The sequence below is a fragment of the Oncorhynchus keta genome, chromosome 10 (genome assembly GCF_023373465.1).
Source record: "Oncorhynchus keta strain PuntledgeMale-10-30-2019 chromosome 10, Oket_V2, whole genome shotgun sequence".
Lineage (NCBI taxonomy): Eukaryota > Metazoa > Chordata > Actinopteri > Salmoniformes > Salmonidae > Oncorhynchus > Oncorhynchus keta.
In genome coordinates, this window is record NC_068430.1 from 1,426,226 (window position 1) to 1,447,744 (window position 21,519).

At 45.8% G+C, this 21,519-nt stretch overlaps 1 protein-coding gene across 1 annotated transcript in view; it reads left to right on the plus strand.

The window, feature by feature from the left end:
• The window catches only part of LOC118381902 (plasma membrane calcium-transporting ATPase 2-like), a 238,561-nt gene that overhangs the window by 202,153 nt on the left and 14,889 nt on the right, over positions 1-21,519 (plus strand). Inside the window, 2 exon segments of the mRNA XM_052526180.1 lie at positions 1,771-1,878; positions 12,181-12,366. Of these exon segments, the coding sequence (XP_052382140.1) occupies positions 1,771-1,878; positions 12,181-12,366 (294 nt within the window).

The window sequence follows — 21,519 nt, forward strand, 5'->3', positions numbered from 1 at the left end:
GGTAAGAACCTTCTCCATCCAGGTAAGAATCTTCTCCATCCAGGTAAGAACCTTCTCCATCCAGGTAAGAACCTTTTCCATCCAGGTAAGAACCTTTTCCATCCAGGTAAGAACTTTTTCCATCCAGGTAGGAACCTTCTCCATCCAGGTAAGAACCTTTTCCATCCAGGTAAGAACCTTCTCCATCCAGATAAGAACCTTCTCCATCCAGGTAAGAACCTTCTCCATCCAGGTAAGAACCTTCTCCATCCAGGTAGGAACATTCCCTATGGGTCCTGGTGTAAAGTAGTGCACCCTATTCCCTATGGGTCCTGGTGTAAAGTAGTGCACCCTATTCCCTATGGGTCCTGGTCTAAAGTAGTGCACAACATAGAGAATAGGGTTCCATTGGGGACGCTGACAAAGGTTAGCACTTGAAGCTTACTGAAGCTTTTCCTGACCTGACACTTAGTCCAATACAAGAGACCAAAACAGATGCTGATCACTGAAGCCTTGAAAACATACGGCTGGGAGCAAAGAGGGAATTATTTCACGTCTGGATGTAATTCTAGATATCGGTTTGGGTGTTTTATATTTCCCCCCTGTCTGTGTGTGTGTCTGTGTGTGTGTGTCTGTGTGGTTGTGTGGTTGTGTGGTTGTGTGTGTCTGTGTGTGTGTGTGGGTGGGTGTGTCTGTGTGTGTGTGTGTGTGGGGTGGGTGTGTCTGTGTGTGTCTGTGTGTGTGTGTGTGGGTGGGTGTGTCTGTGTGTGTGTGGTTGTGTGGTTGTGTGTGTCTGTGTGTGTGTGTGGGTGGGTGTGTCTGTGTGTGTGTGTGTGTGGGTGGGTGTGTCTGTGTGTGTGTGTGTGTGTGTGGGTGGGTGTGTCTGTGTGTGTGTGTGTGTGGGTGGGTGTGTCTGTGTGTGTCTGTGTGTGTGTGTGGGTGGTGTGTCTGTGTGTCTGTGGGTGGGTGGGTGTGTCTGTGTGTGTGTGTGTGGTTGTTGGTGTCTGTGTGTGTGTGTGGGTGGGTGTGTCTGTGTGTGTGTGGTTGTCGGTGTCTGTGTGTGTGTGTGTGTGGTTGTCGGTGTCTGTGGGTGTGTCTGTGGGTGTGTGGTTGTCGGTGTCTGTGTGTGGGTGTGTGGTTGTCGGTGTCTGTGGGTGTGTCTGTGTGTGTGTGGTTATCGGTGTCTGTGGGTGTGTCTGTGTGTGTGTGGTTGTCGGTGTCTGTGGGTGTGTGGTTGTCGGTGTCTGTGGGTGTGTCTGTGGGTGTGTGGTTGTCGGTGTCTGTGGGTGTGTCTGTGGGTGTGTGGTTGTCGGTGTCTGTGTGGTTGTCGGTGTCTGTGTGTGTGTGGTTGTCGGTGTCTGTGTGTGTGTGGTTGTCGGTGTGTGTGTGGTTGCCGGTGTCTGTGTGTGTGTGTTGTCGGTGGGTGTGTGGTTGTCGGTGTCTGTGGGTGTGTCTGTGTGTGTGTGGTTGTCGGTGTCTGTGGGTGTGTGGTTGTCGGTGTCTGTGGGTGTGTCTGTGTGTGTGTGTGGTTGTCGGTGTCTGTGGGTGTGTCTGTGTGTGTGTGGTTGTCGGTGTCTGTGTGTGTGTGGTTGTCGGTGTCTGTGGGTGTGTGTGTGTGTGTGTGGGTTGTCGGTGTCTGTGTGTGTGTGGGGGGTTCCTGTGTGCAGTAGGAAACTTGAGGTGCAGGTATTAAGCTCTATATGGATTTCCGGCCCAATTCAAGCACTGTGTTTGTGTTGATGCTAAGGTATCATGCAGATTCGTAATGTAGTTTCCTATCTGTGTTTACAGATTGTGATCGTACAGTTTGGAGGGAAGCCGTTCAGTTGTACTCCTCTGGATTTGGAGAAGTGGGGCTGGTGTACCTTCCTGGGACTGGGAGAGTTAGTCTGGGGACAGGTAAGAATACCTCGGGACCACCCATACGTAGAATGTATGCACACATGACTGTAAGTCGCTTTGGATAAAAGCGTCAGCTAAATGGCATATATTATTTATTATATATTACCTCGACATTCCTACAAATATATATTGACATACCTATAAATATATATTGACATACCTATAAATATATATTGACATACCTATAAATATATATTGACATTCCTATAAATATATATTTACATACCTAAAAATATATATTGACATTCCTATAAATATATATTGACATACCTATAAATATATATTGACATACCTATAAATATATATTGACATTCCTATAAATATATATTGACATACCTATAAATATATTTTGACATACCTATAAATATATATTGACATTCCTATAAATATATATTGACATTCCTATAAATATATATTGACATACCTATAAATATATTTTGACATACCTATAAATATATATTGACATTCCTATAAATATATATTGACATTCCTATAAATATATATTGACATACCTATAAATATATATTGACATTCCTATAAATATATATTGACATTCCTATAAATATATATTGACATACCTATAAATATATATTGACATACCTATAAATATATATTGACATTCCTATAAATATATATTGACATACCTATAAATATATTTTGACATTCCTATAAATATATATTGACATACCTATAAATATATATTGGCATTCCTATAAATATATATTGACATTCCTATAAATATATTGACATTCCTATAAATATATATTGACATTCCTATAAATATATTGACATTCCTATAAATATATATTGACATTCCTATAAATATATTGACATTCCTATAAATATATCTTGACATTCCTATAAATATATATTGACATACCTATAAATAAATATATCTTTATATACCTAAAAATATACATGTGTATGCCTTGACAAACCTTTACATAGATTTGACCATACCTTTACAAATCTTGATTCCACATTTTGTTTGTGTTTCAGCCTGAATTCAAAATGGATTACATTGATTGTTCTCTGTCACCCTTCTACACACAATACACCACAATAATAAAGCTAAAACATGTTTTTAGAAATGCATTGAAAATTACATTTATTTTTATTTTATTTCACCTTTATTTTACCAGGTAGGCTAGTTGAGAACAAGTTCTCATTTAAAACGGTGACTGTGGCCAAGATAAAGCAAAGTAGTTTGACACAAACAACAGAGTTACTCATGGAAACAAACAAAACATACAGTCAATAGTACAGTAGAACAAAAGAAAACTGAAAGTCTACATACAGTGAGTGCAAATGAGGTAAGTTAAGGAAATAAATAGGCCATGGTGGCGAAGTAATTACAATATAGCAATTAAACACTGGAATGGTAGATGTGCAGGAGGTGAATGTGCAGGTAGAGATACTGGTGTGCAAAGGAGCAAAATAAATAAATAAATACAGTATGGGGATGAGGTAGATAGATGGGCTGTTTACAGATGGGCTATGTTCAGGTGCAGTGATCTGTAAGCTGCTCTGACAGCTGGTGCTTCAAGCTAGTGAGGGAGATATGAGTCTCCAGCTTCAGAGATTTTTGCAGTTCATTCCAGTCATTGGCAGCAGGGAACTGGAAGGAAAGGCGACCGAAGGAGGAATTGGCTGTGGGGGTGACCAGTATAATATACCTGCTGGAGCGCGTGCTACGAGTGGGTGCTGCTATGGTGACCAGTGAGCTGAGATAAGGTGGCGCTTTACCTAGCAAAGACTTGTAGATAACCTGGAGCCAGTGGGTTTGGCGAGGAGTAATTTGTAAGTCGCTCTGGATAAGAGCGTCTGCTAAATGACTTAAATGTAAATGTAAATGAGTATGAAGTGAAGGCCAACCAACGAGGGCGTTCAGGTCGCAATGGTGGGTAGTGTATGGGGCTTTGGTAACAAAACGGATGGCACTGTGATAGACTGCATCCAGTTTGTTGAGTAGAGTGTTGGAGGCTATTTATAGATGACATCACCGAAGTCGAGGATCGGTAGGATGGTCAGTTTTACGAGGGTATGTTTGGCAGCATGAGTGAAGGATGCTTTGTTGCGATATAGGAAGCTGATTCTAGATTTAATTTAGGATTGGAGATGCTTAATGTGAATCTGGAAGGAGAGTTTACAGTCTAACCAGACACCTAGGTATTTGTAGTTGTCCACGTATTCTAAGTCAGAGCCGTCCAGAGTAGTGATGCTGGACAGGCGAGCAGGTGCGGGCAGTGATCGGTTGAATAGCATGCATTTAGTTTTACTAGCATTTAAAAGCAGTTGGAGACCACGGAAGGAGAGTTGTATGGCATTGAAGCTCGTAATGTAATATATGTAATATGCCATTTAGCAGATGCTTTTATCCAAAGCGACTTATGTGTGCATACATTCTACGTATGGGTGGTCCCGGGAATCGAACCCACTACCCTGGCGTTACAAGCGCCATGCTCTACCAACTGAGCTACAGAAGGACCACAAAAAACCTCGTCTGGAGGTTAGTTAACACAGTGTCCAAAGAAGGGCCAGAAGTATACAGAATGGTGTCGTCTGCGTAGAGGTGGATCAGAGAATCACCAGCAGCAAGAGCGACATCATTGATGTATACAGAGAAGAGAGTCGGCCCGAGGATTGAACCCTGTGGCACCCCATAGAGACTGCCAGAGGTCCGGACAACAGGCCCTCCGATTTGACACACTGAACTCTATCAGGGAAGTAGTTGGTAAATCAGGCGAGGCAGTCATTTGAGAATCCAAGGCTGTCGAGTCTGCCGATGAGGATGTGGCGAAAGCCTTGGCCAGGTCCATGAAGACGGCTGCACAGTAATGTGTCTTATCGATTGCGGTTATGATGTCGTTTAGGACCTTGAGCGAGGCTGAGGTGCACCCATGACCAGCTCTGAAACCAGATTGCATAGCGGATAGCGGAGAAGGTATGGTGGGATTCGAAATGGTCAGTAATCTGTTTGTTAACCTGGCTTTCGAAGACCTTAGAAAGACAGGGTAGGATAGATATAGGTCTGTAGCAGTTTGGGTCTAGTGTGTCTCCCCCTTTGAAGAGGGGGATGACCGTGGCAGCTTTCCATTCTTTGGGAATCTCAGACGACACGAAAGAGAGGTTGAACAGGCTAGTAATAGGGGTTGCAACAATTTCGGCAGATAATTTTAGAAAGAGAGGGTCCAGAGTGTCTTGCCCGGCTGATTTGTAGAGGTCCAGATTTTGCAGCTCTTTCAGAACATCAGCTATCTGGATTTGGGTAAAGGAGAAATGGTGGGTGCTTTGGCGAGTTTCTGTGGAGGGTGCCGGGCAGTTGACCGGGGTAGGGGTAGCCAGGTGGAAAGCATAGCCTTAGAGAAATGCTTACTGAAATTCTCAATTATAGTGGATTTATCAGTGGTGACAGTGTTTCCTATCTTCAGTGCAGTGGGCAGCTGGGAGGAGGTGCTCTTATTCTCCATGGACTTTACAGTGTTTCAGAACTTTTTTGAGGTAGTTCTACAAGATGCAAATTTCTGTTTGAAAAAGCTAGCCTTAGCATGCCTGTGTACATTTGTTCCTAACTTCCCTGAAAAGTTGCATATTACGGGGGCTGTTCGATGCTGATGCAGAACGCCACAGGATGTTTTTGTGCTGGTCAAGGGCAGACAGGTCTGGATTGAACCAAGGACTATGTTACTAGTTCTACATTTTTTGGAGAGTGATACTCAGTAATGTGCTGTATGGAACAGATGGAGAGTGGTACTCAGTAATGTGTTGTATTGAACAGATGGAGAGTGGTACTCAGTAATGTGTTGTATTGAACAGATGGAGAGTGGTACTCAGTAATGTGTTGTATTGAACAGATGGAGAGTGGTACTCAGTAATGTGTTGTATGGAACAGATGGAGAGTGGTACTCAGTAATGTGTTGTATTGAACAGATGGAGAGTGGTACTCAGTAATGTGTTGTATTGAACAGATGGAGAGTGGTACTCAGTAATGTGTTGTATGGAACAGATGGAGAGTGGTACTCAGTAATGTGTTGTATTGAACAGATGGAGAGTGGTACTCAGTAATGTGTTGTATGGAACAGATGGAGAGTGGTACTCAGTAATGTGTTGTATTGAACAGATGGAGAGTGGTACTCAGTAATGTGTTGTATGGAACAGATGGAGAGTGGTACTCAGTAATGTGTTGTATGGAACAGATGGAGAGTGGTACTCAGTAATGTGTTGTATTGAACAGATGGAGAGTGGTACTCAGTAATGTGTTGTATTGAACAGATGGAGAGTGGTACTCAGTAATGTGTTGTATTGAACAGATGGAGAGTGGTACTCAGTAATGTGTTGTATGGAACAGATGGAGAGTGGTACTCAGTAATGTGTTGTATGGAACAGATGGAGAGTGGTACTCAGTAATGTGTTGTATGGAACAGATGGAAGTGGTACTCAGTAATGTGTTGTATTGAACAGATGGAGAGTGGTACTCAGTAATGTGTTGTATGGAACAGATGGAGAGTGGTACTCAGTAATGTGTTGTATTGAACAGATGGAGAGTGGTACTCAGTAATGTGTTGTATTGAACAGATGGAGAGTGGTACTCAGTAATGTGTTGTATTGAACAGATGGAGTTCCTATTCAGGAAGAAAAAGATGGAAGTGGTACATTGAAACATTTTTTGAACAGATGGATGGTACTCAGTAGTGCCTTGTATGAACAAACAGGATGTAATGTTTTGGAATATTTTTATTCTGGAACAGATGGAGAGTTCCTTCTTTCCATGGAACAGATTTAGGTTAGTATTGAGGAGATAACTGGTACAAATGTGTTGTATGATCCATCCTCAGTGTTCTCCTATCACAGATTAAACTCTGTCATTAGTTGTTGGAACAGATGGAGTGGTACCATGTTGATGATCCATCCTCAGTAATGTTCTTGTATCAACAGCCATTAAACTCAGTCATTTAGGTTAGTATTGTGGAGTAATGTGTTGTATGATGATGATCCATCCTCAGTGTTCTCCTATCAACAGATGGATTAAACTCTGTCATTTAGGTTAGTATTGTGGAGTAACTCAGTAATGTTGTATTGAACCATCCTCAGTGGTTCTCCTATCAACAGATTAAACTCTGTCATTTAGGTTAGTATTGTGGAGTAACTACAATGTTGTTGATCCATCCTCAGTGTTCTCCTATCACAGCCATTAAACTCTGTCATTTTTTGGTATTGAGGAGTGCCTTGTTGCAAACAGGATGATCCATCCTCAGTGTTTTTATTCTGTCACAGGCTTTAAACTCTGTCATTTAGGTTAGTATTGTGGAGTAACTACAGTGTTGTCGATCCATCCTCAGTTTTCTCCTATCACAGCCATTAAACTCTGTAACTGTTTTAAAGTCACCATTGGCCTCATGGTGAAATCCCTGATCGGTTTCCTTCCTCTCCGGCAACTGAGTTAGAAAGGACACCTGTATCTTTGTAGTGACTGGGTGTATTGATACACCATCCAAAGTGTAATTATTAACTTCACAATGCTCAAAGGGAAATTCTGTGTCAGATTGTTTAAATCTTTACCCGTCTACCAATAGGTGGCCTTCTTGGCGAGGCGTTGGAAAACCTCCCTGGTCTTTGTAGTTGAATCTGTGTTTGACTTTCACTGCTCGACTGAGGGACCTTTTCAGATAAAATTGTATGTGTGGGGTACATCATTTACATTTACATTTAAGTCATTTAGCAGACGCTCTTATCCAGAGCGACTTACAAATTGGTGCATACACCTTATGACATCCAGTGGAACAGCCACTTGCATCTAAATCTTTTTTTTTTGGGGGAGAAGGGGGGAGAAGGATTACTTACCCTTACTTACCCTATCCTAGGTATTCCTTGAAGAGGTGGGGTTTCAGGTGTCTCCGGAAGGTGGTGATTGACTCCGCTGTCCTGGTGTCGTGAGGGAGTTTGTTCCACCATTGGGGGCCAGAGCAGCGAACAGTTTTGACTGGGCTGAGCGGGAACTGTACTTCCTCAGTGGTAGGGAGGCGAGCAGGCCAGAGGTGGATGAACGCAGTGCCCTTGTTTGGGTGTAGGGCCTGATCAGAGCCTGGAGGTACTGAGGTGCCGTTCCCCTCACAGCTCCGTAGGCAAGCACCATGGTCTTGTAGCGGATGCGAGCTTCAACTGGAAGCCAGTGGAGAGAGCGGAGGAGCGGGGTGACGTGAGAGAACTTGGGAAGGTTGAACACCAGACGGGCTGCGGCGTTCTGGATGAGTTGTAGGGGTTTAATGGCACAGGCAGGGAGCCCAGCCAACAGCGAGTTGCAGTAATCAAGACGGGAGATGACAAGTGCCTGGATTAGGACCTGCGCCGCTTCCTGTGTGAGGCAGGGTCGTACTCTGCGGATGTTGTAGAGCATGAACCTACAGGAACGGGACACCGCCTTGATGTTAGTTGAGAACGTCAAGGTGTTGTCCAGGATCACGCCAAGGTTCTTAGCGCTCTGGGAGGAGGACACAATGGAGTTGTCAACCGTGATGGCGAGATCATGGAACGGGCAGTCCTTCCCCGGGAGGAAGAGGAGCTCCGTCTTGCTGAGGTTCAGCTTGAGGTGGTGATCCGTCATCCACACTGATATGTCTGCCAGACATGCAGAGATGCGATTCGCCACCTGGTCATCAGAAGGGGAAAGGAGAAGATTAATTGTGTGTCGTCTGCATAGCAATGATAGGAGAGACCATGTGAGGTTATGACAGAGCCAAGTGACTTGGTGTATAGCGAGAATAAGAGAGGGCCTAGAACAGAGCCCTGGGGGACACCAGTGGTGAGAGCGCGTGGTGAGGAGACAGATTCTCGCCACGCCACCTGGTAGGAGCGACCTGTCAGGTAGGACGCAATCCAAGCGTGGGCCGCGCCGGAGATGCCCAACTCGGAGAGGGTGGAGAGGAGGATCTGATGGTTCACAGTATCGAAGGCAGCCGATAGGTCTAGAAGGATGAGAGCAGAGGAGAGAGAGTTAGCTTTAGCAGTGCGGAGCGCCTCCGTGATACAGAGAAGAGCAGTCTCAGTTGAATGACTAGTCTTGAAACCTGACTGATTTGGATCAAGAAGGTCATTCTGAGAGAGATAGCGGTAGAGCTGGCCAAGGACGGCACGCTCAAGAGTTTTGGAGAGAAAAGAGAGAAGGGATACTGGTCTGTAGTTGTTGACATCGGAGGGATCGAGTGTAGGTTTTTTCAGAAGGGGTGCAACTCTCGCTCTCTTGAAGACGGGAGGGACGTAGCCAGCGGTCAGGGATGAGTTGATGAGCGAGGTGAGGTAAGGGAGAAGGTCTCCGGAAATGGTCTGGAGAAGAGAGGAGGGGATAGGGTCAAGCGGGCAGGTTGTTGGGCGGCCGGCCGTCACAAGACGCGAGATTTCATCTGGAGAGAGAGGGGAGAAAGAGGTCAGAGCATAGGGTAGGGCAGTGTGAGCAGAACCAGCGGTGTCGTTTGACTTAGCAAACGAGGATCGGATGTCGTCGACCTTCTTTTCAAAATGGTTGACGAAGTCATCTGCAGAGAGGGGAGGAGGGGGAGGATTCAGGAGGGAGGAGAAGGTGGCAAAGAGCTTCCTAGGGTTAGAGGCAGATGCTTGGAATTTAGAATGGTAGAAAGTGGCTTTAGCAGCAGAGACAGAGGAGGAAAATGTAGAGAGGAGGGAGTGAAAGGATGCCAGGTCCGCAGGGGGAGGCGAGTTTTCCTCCATTTCCGCTCGGCTGCCCGGAGCCCTGTTCTGTGAGCTCGCAATGAGTCGTCAAGCCACGGAGCGGGAGGGGAGGACCGAGCCGGCCTGGAGGATAGGGGACATAGAGAGTCAAAGGATGCAGTAAGGGAGGAGAGGAGGGTTGAGGAGGCAGAATCAGGAGATAGGTTGGAGAAAGTTTGAGCAGAGGGAAGAGATGATAGGATGGAAGAGGAGAGAGTAGCGGGGAGAGAGAGCAAAGGTTGGGACGGCGCGATACCATCCGAGTTGGGGCAGTGTGGGAAGTGTTGGATGAGAGCGAGAGGGAAAAGGATACAAGGTAGTGGTCGGAGACTTGGAGGGGAGTTGCAATGAGGTTAGTGGAAGAACAGCATCTAGTAAAGATGAGGTCAAGCGTATTGCCTGCCTTGTGAGTAGGGGGAAGGTGAGAGGGTGAGGTCAAAAGAGGAGAGGAGTGGAAAGAAGGAGGCAGAGAGGAATGAGTCAAAGGTAGACGTGGGGAAGTTAAAGTCGCCCAGAACTGTGAGAGGTGAGCCGTCCTCAGGAAAGGAGCTTATCAAGGCATCAAGCTCATTGATGAACTCTCCGAGGAACCTGGAGAGCGATAAATGATAAGGATGTTAAGCTTGAAAGGGCTGGTAACTGTGACAGCATGGAATTCAAAGGAGGCGATAGACAGATGGGTAAGGGGAGAAAGAGAGAAAGACCACTTGGGAGAGATGAGGATCCCGGTGCCACCACCCCGCTGACCAGAAGCTCTCGGGGTGTGCGAGAACACGTGGGCGGACGAGGAGAGAGCAGTAGGAGTAGCAGTGTTATCTGTGGTGATCCATGTTTCCGTCAGTGCCAAGAAGTCAAGGGACTGGAGGGAGGCATAGGCTGAGATGAACTCTGCCTTGTTGGCCGCAGATCGGCAGTTCCAGAGGCTACCGGAGACCTGGAACTCCACGTGGGTCGTACGCGCTGGGACCACCAGATTAAGGTGGTCGCGCCACGCGGTGTGGAGCGTTTGTATGGTCTGTGCAGAGAGGAGAGAACAGGGATAGACAGACACATAGTTGACAGGCTACAGAAAAGGCTACGCTAATGCAAGGAGATTGGAATGACAAGTGGACTACACGTCTCGAATGTTCAGAAAGTTAAGCTTACGTAGCAAGAATCTTATTGACTAAAATGATACAGTACTGCTAAAGTAGGCTAGCTGGCAGTAGCTGCGTTGTTGGCACTACACTAATCAAGTCGTTCCGTTGAGTGTAATAGTTTCTACAGTGCTACTATTCGGGGCTAGCTGGCTAGCTAGCAGTGTTGTTTACGTTACGTTGCGTTAAAAGAACGACAATAGCTGGCTAGCTAACCTAGGAAATCGCTCTAGACTACACAATTATCTTTGAAACAAAGACGGCTATGTAGCTAGCTACGATCAAACAAATCAAACCGTTGTACTGTAATGAAATGAAATGAAAATGTGATACTACCTGACCGGTGATTGAATTCGAATCAGTAGACGTGTGGTGACGTTGGCTAGCTGTTAGCTGTTGGCTAGCTAGCAGAGTCTCCTACGTTAAGGACGACAAATAGCTGGCTAGCGAACCTCAGTGAATTAAGATAATCACTCCAAGGCTACACACACTAAACTACACAATTATCTTGGAAACAAAGACAGCTATGTAGCTAGCTAACACTAGACTAATCAAGTCGTTCAGTTGAGTGAATAGCACTACAGTGATGCTAATCTGTGTGCGTTAGCTAGCGTTTGCTAGCTCCTGGGCGAATAGCAGTGAAGGCTACGTTAGGGCGACGAAATACGATAATTATGGAATTATCTCTGATACAAGGACGGCTATGTAGCTAGCTAAGAAGAATTGCTAAGATTAGACAAATCAACCGTTGTACTATAATGAAATGTAATGAAAAAGTTATACAACCTGCAGAGCGAAGTGCGAATGCGACCGCTCGCTCCAACCCGGAACCGAATTTCGGAGACTACAGAGATGAGGTAGTCATTCTTATTAATCAACATTTTTACTCCTGAATGTAAATGTAAATGAACTTATTTCTGCTTGGCATTTAAAAAAAGGGCTTGAATATTTATTGACTTAAGACATTTCAGATCTTCATTTTTTTTTTTTTTAATTTACAAAAAATCTGAGCAACATAATTCCACGTTGACGTTATGCGGTATTCTGAGTAGGGTAGTGTGAAACATTTGAAATGCAGGCTGTAACACGACAACATGTGGAAAGGTCAAGGGGATGTGAATGCTGTCTGCAGCCACTGTAACTTAACAACCCTGAACATAGGTACAGTCATATTATTATTATTATTATTATATTTAGTCTGTTGCTTAATATTATTGTTCTCCATGTTTAGGCCCCATGTGAAGTAAAATGTTTGTATAGAACAACAAGCTAAATGCATTATTATGTTGTCATTAAAGAAACATGAACATGACATTTAGTCATGTATCTGAGATCTTTTAGCATTTCAACCCTGCTTAGGAGAAATATGCATCTCCCTCATTCCCCCTTGTCTGTGTCTCAGAATCATATCTCTCCTCTTTCCCCCTTGTGTCCCCCCAAGGTGATCGCCACCATCCCTAACAGCAAGCTACGGTTCCTGCGAGGGGCAGGCCAGCTGACCAAGAAGAACGAGATGCCTGGGGACGAAGACATGAACGAGGACAATGAGGAGATTGACCACGCGGAGAGGGAGCTGAGACGTGGACAGGTCCTCTGGTTCAGGGGGCTCAACCGCATTCAGACTCAGGTGAGGAACCAATGACAAGCTGTGGGAGAGACGGAGGAACCAATGACAAGCTGTGGGAGAGACGGAGGAACCAATGAAAAGCTGTGGGAGGGAAAGACCGATAGATTACACTGTGAAAATACTACTGTCATGAAATATATATGGACAGAGTACACGGTGACTTTTCAAGATGACAGCGTTTTAACATTTAACATAACAAACATTTGGAAACAATATTGCAATTTCAATCTATTTTACACCTATCAGAGTGGATTTTAATGAGAAATAGTATAGGAGTACCTCAAGGATCCATATTAGGATCCCTGGCCTTAAGAAACTTTACATAAAGGTTCTACCTGATACCAGATACTACTAGATAGATGTATTTGTTGAAGTAACCCTGGGCATTAGACACCTACCTACTCAGATCCATCTATACCCTGTTGGGGTGTTGGGCTACTGTATCTAAATGTGGAGTACCACAAGGATAATAGTAGGACCGTTCCTATTATACCTGTATCTAAATCCATTTGTTGCAGTATTCCTCCTCCTTAGACATATTGCATGACACTTCTACAGTAAGTGCTCAGTAGAAGATGTCTGGTCGATGGTAGACTACAGTAGAAGGTGTCTGGTAGATGGTAGACTACAGTAGAAGGTGTCTGGTAGATGGTAGACTACAGTAGAAGGTGTCTGGTAGATGGTAGACTACAATAGAAGGTCTGGTAGATGGTAGACTACAGTAGAAGGTGTCTGGTAGATGGTAGACTACAGTAGAAGGTGTCTGGTAGATGGTAGATGGTAGACTACAGTAGAAGGTGTCTGGTAGATGGTAGACTACAGTAGAAGTTCTGGTAGGTGGTCGATGGTAGACTACAGTAGAAGGTGTCTGGTAGATGGTAGACTACAGTAGAAGGTGTCTGGTAGATGGGTAGATGGTAGACTACAGTAGAAGGTGTCTGGTAGATGGTAGACTACAGTAGAAGGTGTCTGGTAGATGGTAGACTACAGTAGAAGGTGTCTGGTAGATGGTAGACTACAGTAGAAGGTGTCTGGTGGTTGATGGTAGACTACAATAGAAGGTGTCTGGTGATGGTAGACTACAGTAGAAGGTGTCTGGTAGATGGTAGACTACAGTAGAAGGTGTCTGGTAGATGGTAGACTGCAGTAGAAGGTGTCTGGTAGATGGTAGACTACAGTAGAAGGTGTCTGGTAGATGGTAGACTACAGTAGAAGGTGTCTGGTAGATGGTAGACTACAGTAGAAGGTGTCTGGTAGATGGTAGACTACAGTAGAAGGTGTCTGGTAGATGGTAGATGGTAGACTATAGTAGAAGGTGTCTGGTAGATGGTAGACTACGATAGAAGTTCTGGTAGGTGGTCGATGGTAGACTACAGTAGAAGGTGTCTGGTAGATGGTAGACTACAGTAGAAGGTGTCTGGTAGATGGTAGATGGTAGACTACAGTAGAAGGTGTCTGGTAGATGGTAGACTACAGTAGAAGGTGTCTGGTAGATGGTAGACTGGTAGTAGAAGGTGTCTGGATAGATGGTAGACTACAGTAGAAGGTGTCTGGTAGATGGTAGACTACAGTAGAAGGTGTCTGGTAGATGGTAGACTACAGTAGAAGGTGTCTGGTAGATGGTATGACTACAGTAGAAGGTGTCTGGTAGATGGTAGACTACAGTAGAAGGTGTCTGGTAGATGGTAGACTACAGTAGAAGGTGTCTGGTAGATGGTAGACTACAATAGAAGGTGTCTGGTGGATGGTAGATGGTAGACTACAGTAGAAGGTGTCTGGTAGATGGTAGACTACAATAGAAGGTGTCTGGTAGATGGTAGATGGTAGACTACAGTAGAAGGTGTCTGGTAGATGGTAGACTACAGTAGAAGGTGTCTGGTAGGTGGTCAAGATGGTAGACTGCAGTAGAAGGTGTCTGGTAGATGGTAGACTACAGTAGAAGGTGTCTGGTAGATGGTAGATGGTAGACTACAGTAGAAGGTGTCTGGTAGATGGTAGACTACAGTAGAAGGTGTCTGGTAGATGGTAGACTACAATAGAAGGTGTCTGGTAGATGGTAGATGGTAGACTACAGTAGAAGGTGTCTGGTAGATGGTAGATGGTAGACTACAGTAGAAGGTGTCTGGTAGATGGTAGACTACAGTAGAAGGTGTCTGGTAGATGGTAGATGGTAGACTACAGTAGAAGGTGTCTGGTAGATGGTAGACTGCAGTAGAAGGTGTCTGGTAGATGGTAGACTACAGTAGAAGGTGCCTGGTAGATGGTAGACTGCAGTAGAAGGTGTCTGGTAGATGGTAGACTACAATAGAAGGTGTCTGGTAGATGGTAGATGGTAGACTAGTAGAAGGTGCCTGGTAGATGGTAGACTACAGTAGAAGGTGTCTGGTAGATGGTAGATGGTAGACTACAGTAGAAGGTGTCTGGTGGATGGTAGATGGTAGACTGCAGTAGAAGGTGTCTGGTAGATGGTAGATGGTAGACTACAGTAGAAGGTGTCTGGTAGATGGTAGACTACAATAGAAGGTGTCTGGTGGATGGTAGATGGTAGACTACAGTAGAAGGTGTCTGGTAGATGGTAGACTGCAGTAGAAGGTGTCTGGTAGATGGTAGACTACAGTAGAAGGTGTCTGGTAGATGGTAGATGGTAGACTACAGTAGAAGGTGTCTGGTAGATGGTAGACTACAGTAGAAGGTGTCTGGTAGATGTCTGGTAGATGGTAGACTACAGTAGAAGGTGTCTGGTAGATGGTAGACTGCAGTAGAAGGTGTCTGGTGGATGGTAGATGGTAGACTACAGTAGAAGGTGTCTGGTAGATGGTAGACTACAGTAGAAGGTGTCTGGTAGATGGTAGACTACAGTAGAAGGTGTCTGGTAGATGGTAGACTACAGTAGAAGGTGTCTGGTAGATGGTAGACTGCAGTAGAAGGTGTCTGGTAGATGGTAGACTACAGTAGAAGGTGTCTGGTAGATGGTAGACTACAGTAGAAGGTGTCTGGTAGATGGTAGATGGTAGACTACAGTAGAAGGTGTCTGGTAGATGGTAGATGGTAGACTACAGTAGAAGGTGTCTGGTAGATGGTAGACTACAGTAGAAGGTGTCTGGTAGATGGTAGATGGTAGACTACAGTAGAAGGTGTCTGGTAGATGGTAGACTACAGTAGAAGGTGTCTGGTAGATGGTAGACTACAGTAGAAGGTGTCTGGTAGATGGTAGACTACAGTAGAAGGTGTCTGGTAGATGGTAGACTACAGTAGAAGGTGTCTGGTAGATGGTAGATGGTAGACTACAGTAGAAGGTGTCTGGTAGATGGTAGACTACAGTAGAAGGTGTCTGGTAGATGGTAGACTACAGTAGAAGGTGTCTGGTAGATGGTAGACTACAGTAGAAGGTGTCTGGTAGATGGTAGACTACAGTAGAAGGTGTCTGGTAGATGGTAGACTACAGTAGAAGGTGTCTGGTAGATGGTAGATGGTAGACTGCAGTAGAAGGTGTCTGGTAGATGGTAGACTACAGTAGAAGGTGTCTGGTAGATGGTAGACTACAGTAGAAGGTGTCTGGTAGGTGTCTGGTAGATGGTAGACTACAGTAGAAGGTGTCTGGTAGATGGTAGACTACAGTAGAAGGTGTCTGGTAGATGGTAGACTACGGTAGAAGGTGTCTGGTAGGTGGTAGATGGTAGACTACAGTAGAAGGTGTCTGGTAGATGGTAGATGGTAGACTACAGTAGAAGGTGTCTGGTAGATGGTAGACTGCAGTAGAAGGTGTCTGGTAGATGGTAGACTACAGTAGAAGGTGTCTGGTAGATGGTAGACTGCAGTAGAAGGTGTCTGGTAGATGGTAGATGGTAGACTGCAGTAGAAGGTGTCTGGTGGATGGTAGATGGTAGACTGCAGTAGAAGGTGTCTGGTAGATGGCAGACTACAGGAGAAGGTGTCTGGTAGATGGTAGATGGTAGCTCCTCCAGGAACACAGCACTTAGGTCTCCAGGAAACTAATTTCTAGCGGACATAAAATATACTGTAGCATCTATTGGAATGGGTTGGGATGTGTGGGGCGAAGAGCAGCAGTAGGAGTGGGATAGGATGGGATGGGATAAGATGGGATGGGATGGGATAAGATGGGATAGGATGGGATAGGATGGGATAGGATAGGATGGGATAGGATGGGGTGGGATAAGATGGGATGGGATGGGATAGGATGGGGTGGGATAAGATGGGATGGAATGGAATGGGATAAGATGGGATGGATGGGATGGGATAGGATGGGATAGGAATAGGATAAGATGGGATGGGATAAGATGGGATGGGATGGTATGGGATAAGATGGGATGGGATAAGATGGGATGGGATAGGATGGGATGGATAAGATGGGATGGGATAAGATGGGATGGGATGGATGGGATAAGATGGGATGGGATGGGATGGGATAAGATGGGATGGGATGGTATGGGATAAGATGGGATGGGATAAGATGGGATGGGATAGGATGGGATGGGATAAGATGGGATGGGATACGATGGATGGATAGGATAGGATAGGAAGGGATGGGATAGGATAAGATGGGATGGGATAGGATAAGATGGGATGGGATGGGATAAGATGGGATAAGATGGGATGGGATGGGATAGGATAGGATAAGATGGGATGGGATGGGATAGGATAAGATGGCATGGGATGGGATGGGATAGGATAAGATGGGATGGGATGGGATGGGATAGGATAGGATAAGATGGGATGGGATAAGATGGGATGGGATGGGATGGGATAAGATGGGATGGGATAGGATGGGATAAGATGGGATGGGATGGGATAAGATGGGATGGGATAGGATAGGATAAGATGGGATGGGATGGGATGGGATAAGATGGGATGGGATGGGATAAGATGGGATGGGATGGGATAGGATAGGATAAGATGGGATGGGATAGGATGGGATGGATAGGATAGGATAAGAATAAGATGGGATGGGATAAGATGGGATGGGATAGGATAGGATAAGATGGGATGGGATGGGATAGGATAGGATAAGATGGGATGGGATAAGATGGGATGGGATGGGATAGGATAGGATAAGATGGGATAGGATGGGATGGGATGGGATAAGATGGGATGGGATAGGATAGGATAAGATGGGATGGGATGGGATAAGATGGGATGGGATGGGATAAGATGGGATGGGATGGGATAAGATGGGATGGGATGGGATAAGATGGGATGGGATAGGATGGGATGGGATGGGATAAGATGGGATAGGATAAGATGGGATGGGATGGGATAAGATGGGATGGGATAGGATAGGATAAGATGGGATGGGATGGGATAAGATGGGATGGGATGGGATGGGATGGGATAGGATGGGATAGGATGGGATGGATAGGATAGGATGGGATAGGATAGGATAAGATGGGATGGGATGGGATGGGATAAGATGGGATGGGATGGGATAGGATAGGATAAGATGGGATGGGATGGGATAGGATAAGATGGGATGGGATAAGATGGGATGGGATGGGATGGGATGGGATAGGATAGGATAAGATGGGATGGGATAAGATGGGATGGGATGGGATGGGATAAGATGGGATGGGATAAGATGGGATGGGATGGGATAAGATGGGATGGGATAGGATAGGATAAGATGGGATGGGATGGGATGGGATAAGATGGGATGGGATAGGATAGGATAAGATGGGATGGGATGGGATGGGATGGGATAGGATAGGATAAGATGGGATGGGATAAGATGGGATGGGATAGGATAGGATAAGATGGGATGGGATGGGATAGGATAGGATAAGATGGGATGGGATAAGATGGGATGGGATGGGATAGGATAAGATGGGATGGGATGGGATGGGATAAGATGGGATGGGATAGGATAGGATAAGATGGGATGGGATGGGATAAGATGGGATGGGATAAGATGGGATGGGATAAGATGGGATGGGATGGGATAAGATGGGATGGGATAAGATGGGATGGGATAAGATGGGATGGGATAGGATGGGATGGGATGGGATGGGATAAGATGGGATAGGATAAGATGGGATGGGATGGGATAAGATGGGATGGGATAGGATAGGATAAGATGGGATGGGATGGGATGGGATAAGATGGGATGGGATGGGATGGGATAGGATAGGATGGGATGGGATAGGATAAGATGGGATGGGATAGGATGGGATAAGATGGGATGGGATAGGATAAGATGGGATAGGATAGGATAGGATGGGATAAGATGGGATAGGATAGGATAAGATGGGATGGGATGGGATAGGATAGGATAAGATGGGATGGGATAGGATAGGATAGGATGGGATAAGATGGGATAGGATAAGATGGGATGGGATAGGATAGGATAGGATAAGATGGGATGGGATGGGATAGGATAGGATAAGATGGGATGGGATAGGATAGGATAGGATGGGATAAGATGGGATAGGATAGGATAAGATGGGATGGGATGGGATAGGATAAGATGGGATGGGATAGGATGGGATAGGATAGGATGGGATAAGATGGGATGGGATAGGATGGGAAGGGATGGGATGGGATGGGGATGGGATGGGATAGGATAGGATAAGATGGGATGGGATAGGATGGATGGGATGGGATGGGATAGGATAGGATAAGATGGGATGGGATGGGATAAGATGGGATGGGATGGGATAAGATGGGATGGGATAAGATGGGATGGGATGGGATGGATAGGATGGGATAGGATAGGATAAGATGGGATGGGATAGGATGGGATGGGATAAGATGGGATAGGATAGGATAAGATGGGATGGGATGGGATAAGATGGGATGGGGATAGGGATGGGATAGGATAGGATGGGATGGGATGGGATAGGATAGGATAAGATGGGATGGGATAGAATGGGATGGGATAAGATGGGATAGGATAGGATAAGATGGGATGGGATGGGATAGGATAAGATGGGATGGGATAGGATGGGATGGGATGGGATAGGATAGGATGGGATAAGATGGGATGGGATAGGATGGGAAGGGATGGGATGGGATAGGATAGGATAAGATGGGATGGGATAGGATGGGATGGGATGGGATAGGATGGGATAAGATGGGATGGGATAGGATAGGATGGGATAAGATGGGATAGGATAGGATAGGATGGGATGGGATAGGATAGGATGGGATGGGATAGGATGGGAAGGGATGGATGGGATGGGATAGGATAGGATGGGATGGGATAGGATAGGGATAAGATGGGATGGGATAGGATGGGATGGGATAAGATGGGATAGGATAGATGATAAGATGGGATAATAAGATGGGATGGGATGGGATAGGATAGGATGGGATGGGATGGGATAGGATAGGATAAGATGGGATGGGATAGGATGGGATAAGATGGGATAGGATAGGATTAGATGGGATGGGATAGGATAGGATAAGATGGGATGGGATGGGATGGGATAGGATAGGATGGGATAGGATGGGAAGGGATAGGATAGGATAGGATGGGATGGGAAGGGGATAGGATAGGATAAGATGGGATAAAATGGGATGGGATAGGATGGGATAGGATAGGATGGGATATGGTGGGATAGGGTGGGGTGGGATGGGATGGGATGGGATAAGATGGGATGGGATGGGATAGAATGGGATGGGATGGGATGGGAAGGGATGGGATAAGATGGGATGGGATAGAATGGGATGGGATGGGAAGGGATGGGATAAGATGGGATAGGATGGGATGGGATAAGATGGGATGGGATAGAATGGGATAGGATGGGATGGGATGGGAAGGGATGGGATAAGATGGGATGGGATAGAATGGGATGGGATGGGATGGGATAGAATGGGATGGGATGGGAAGGGATGGGATGGGATAAGATGGGATGGGATAAGATGGGATGGGATAGAATGGGATAGGATGGGATAGGATGGGATGGGATAAGATGGGATGGGATAGAATGGGATAGGATGGGATGGGATGGGAAGGGATGGGATAAGATGGGATGGGATAGAATGGGATGGGATGGGAAGGGATGGGATAGAATGGGATGGGATGGGAAGGGATGGGATGGGATGGGATGGGATAAGATGGGATAAGATGGGATGGGATAAGATGGGATGGGATGGGATAGGATGGGATAGGATGGGATAGGATGGGATAGGATGGGATAGAATGGGGATAGGATGGGATGGGATGGGAAGGGATAAGATGGGATAGGATGGGATGGGATGGGATGGGATAAGATGGGATGGGATAGAATGGGATAGGATAGGATGGGATAGGATGGGATAAGATGGGATGGGATAAGATGGGATGGGATAGGATGGGATAGGATAGGATGGGATGGGATAAGATGGGATAGGATGGGATAGGATAGGATGGGATAGGATAGGATAAGATGGGATAGGATAAGATGGGATAGGATGGGATAGGATAGGATGGGATGGGATAGGATGGGATGGGATAAGATGGGATGGGATAGGATGAAGAGCAGCAGTAGAAGAGCAGCAGCATTAGATCTAATGTTTCCCAGGTGTCAGCATCTGTTATCTTTGATTTTCAGGAGGGGACATTCAGTTCGACACTTGCAAAGAGAGACGGTGGAGCTCCTTGTTACTGTTACGCTCCTCATTCTAGCACATCTCTTGATTCTCTCTTATCACGTATGGACTCAGAACTTAATGGAGCAGCTAACAAATTACGAAAGACTTTAGTTCTGTGTTAACTGAGATGATCCAGCCACTGGCAGACGCTGGCACGGCCATGGCGTTGACATCTGGAAGCTTTAAACCAAACTCGGCATCACGTCAGCTCCATCTGATCGTGATAGAAGCTCAGTGACTCTGGGCCAGTACCCTGATCATTGTGATAGATGTCGCACCTACACGTACGTTAGAAAAACCAAGTTCCCTCCCGGAGTAGCCTGTCTGTCTAGCTTATTTACCTTGGCCTGTCTGCTGCAAACTGTCAGTCTTTCGTGCTTCCATAGCTTGTCTGTCACAACCTGTCTGCTTATCGTACTGCCACAGCCTGTCTGTCACAACCTGTGTGTCTGCCATACTACCATAGCATGTCTGTCTTTCTGAGCGGCCTGTCTTGTGTTCTCCTCCTCCAGATCGATGTGGTGAACACGTTCAAGAGCGGCAGCTCCTATCAGGGCCAGCTACGGA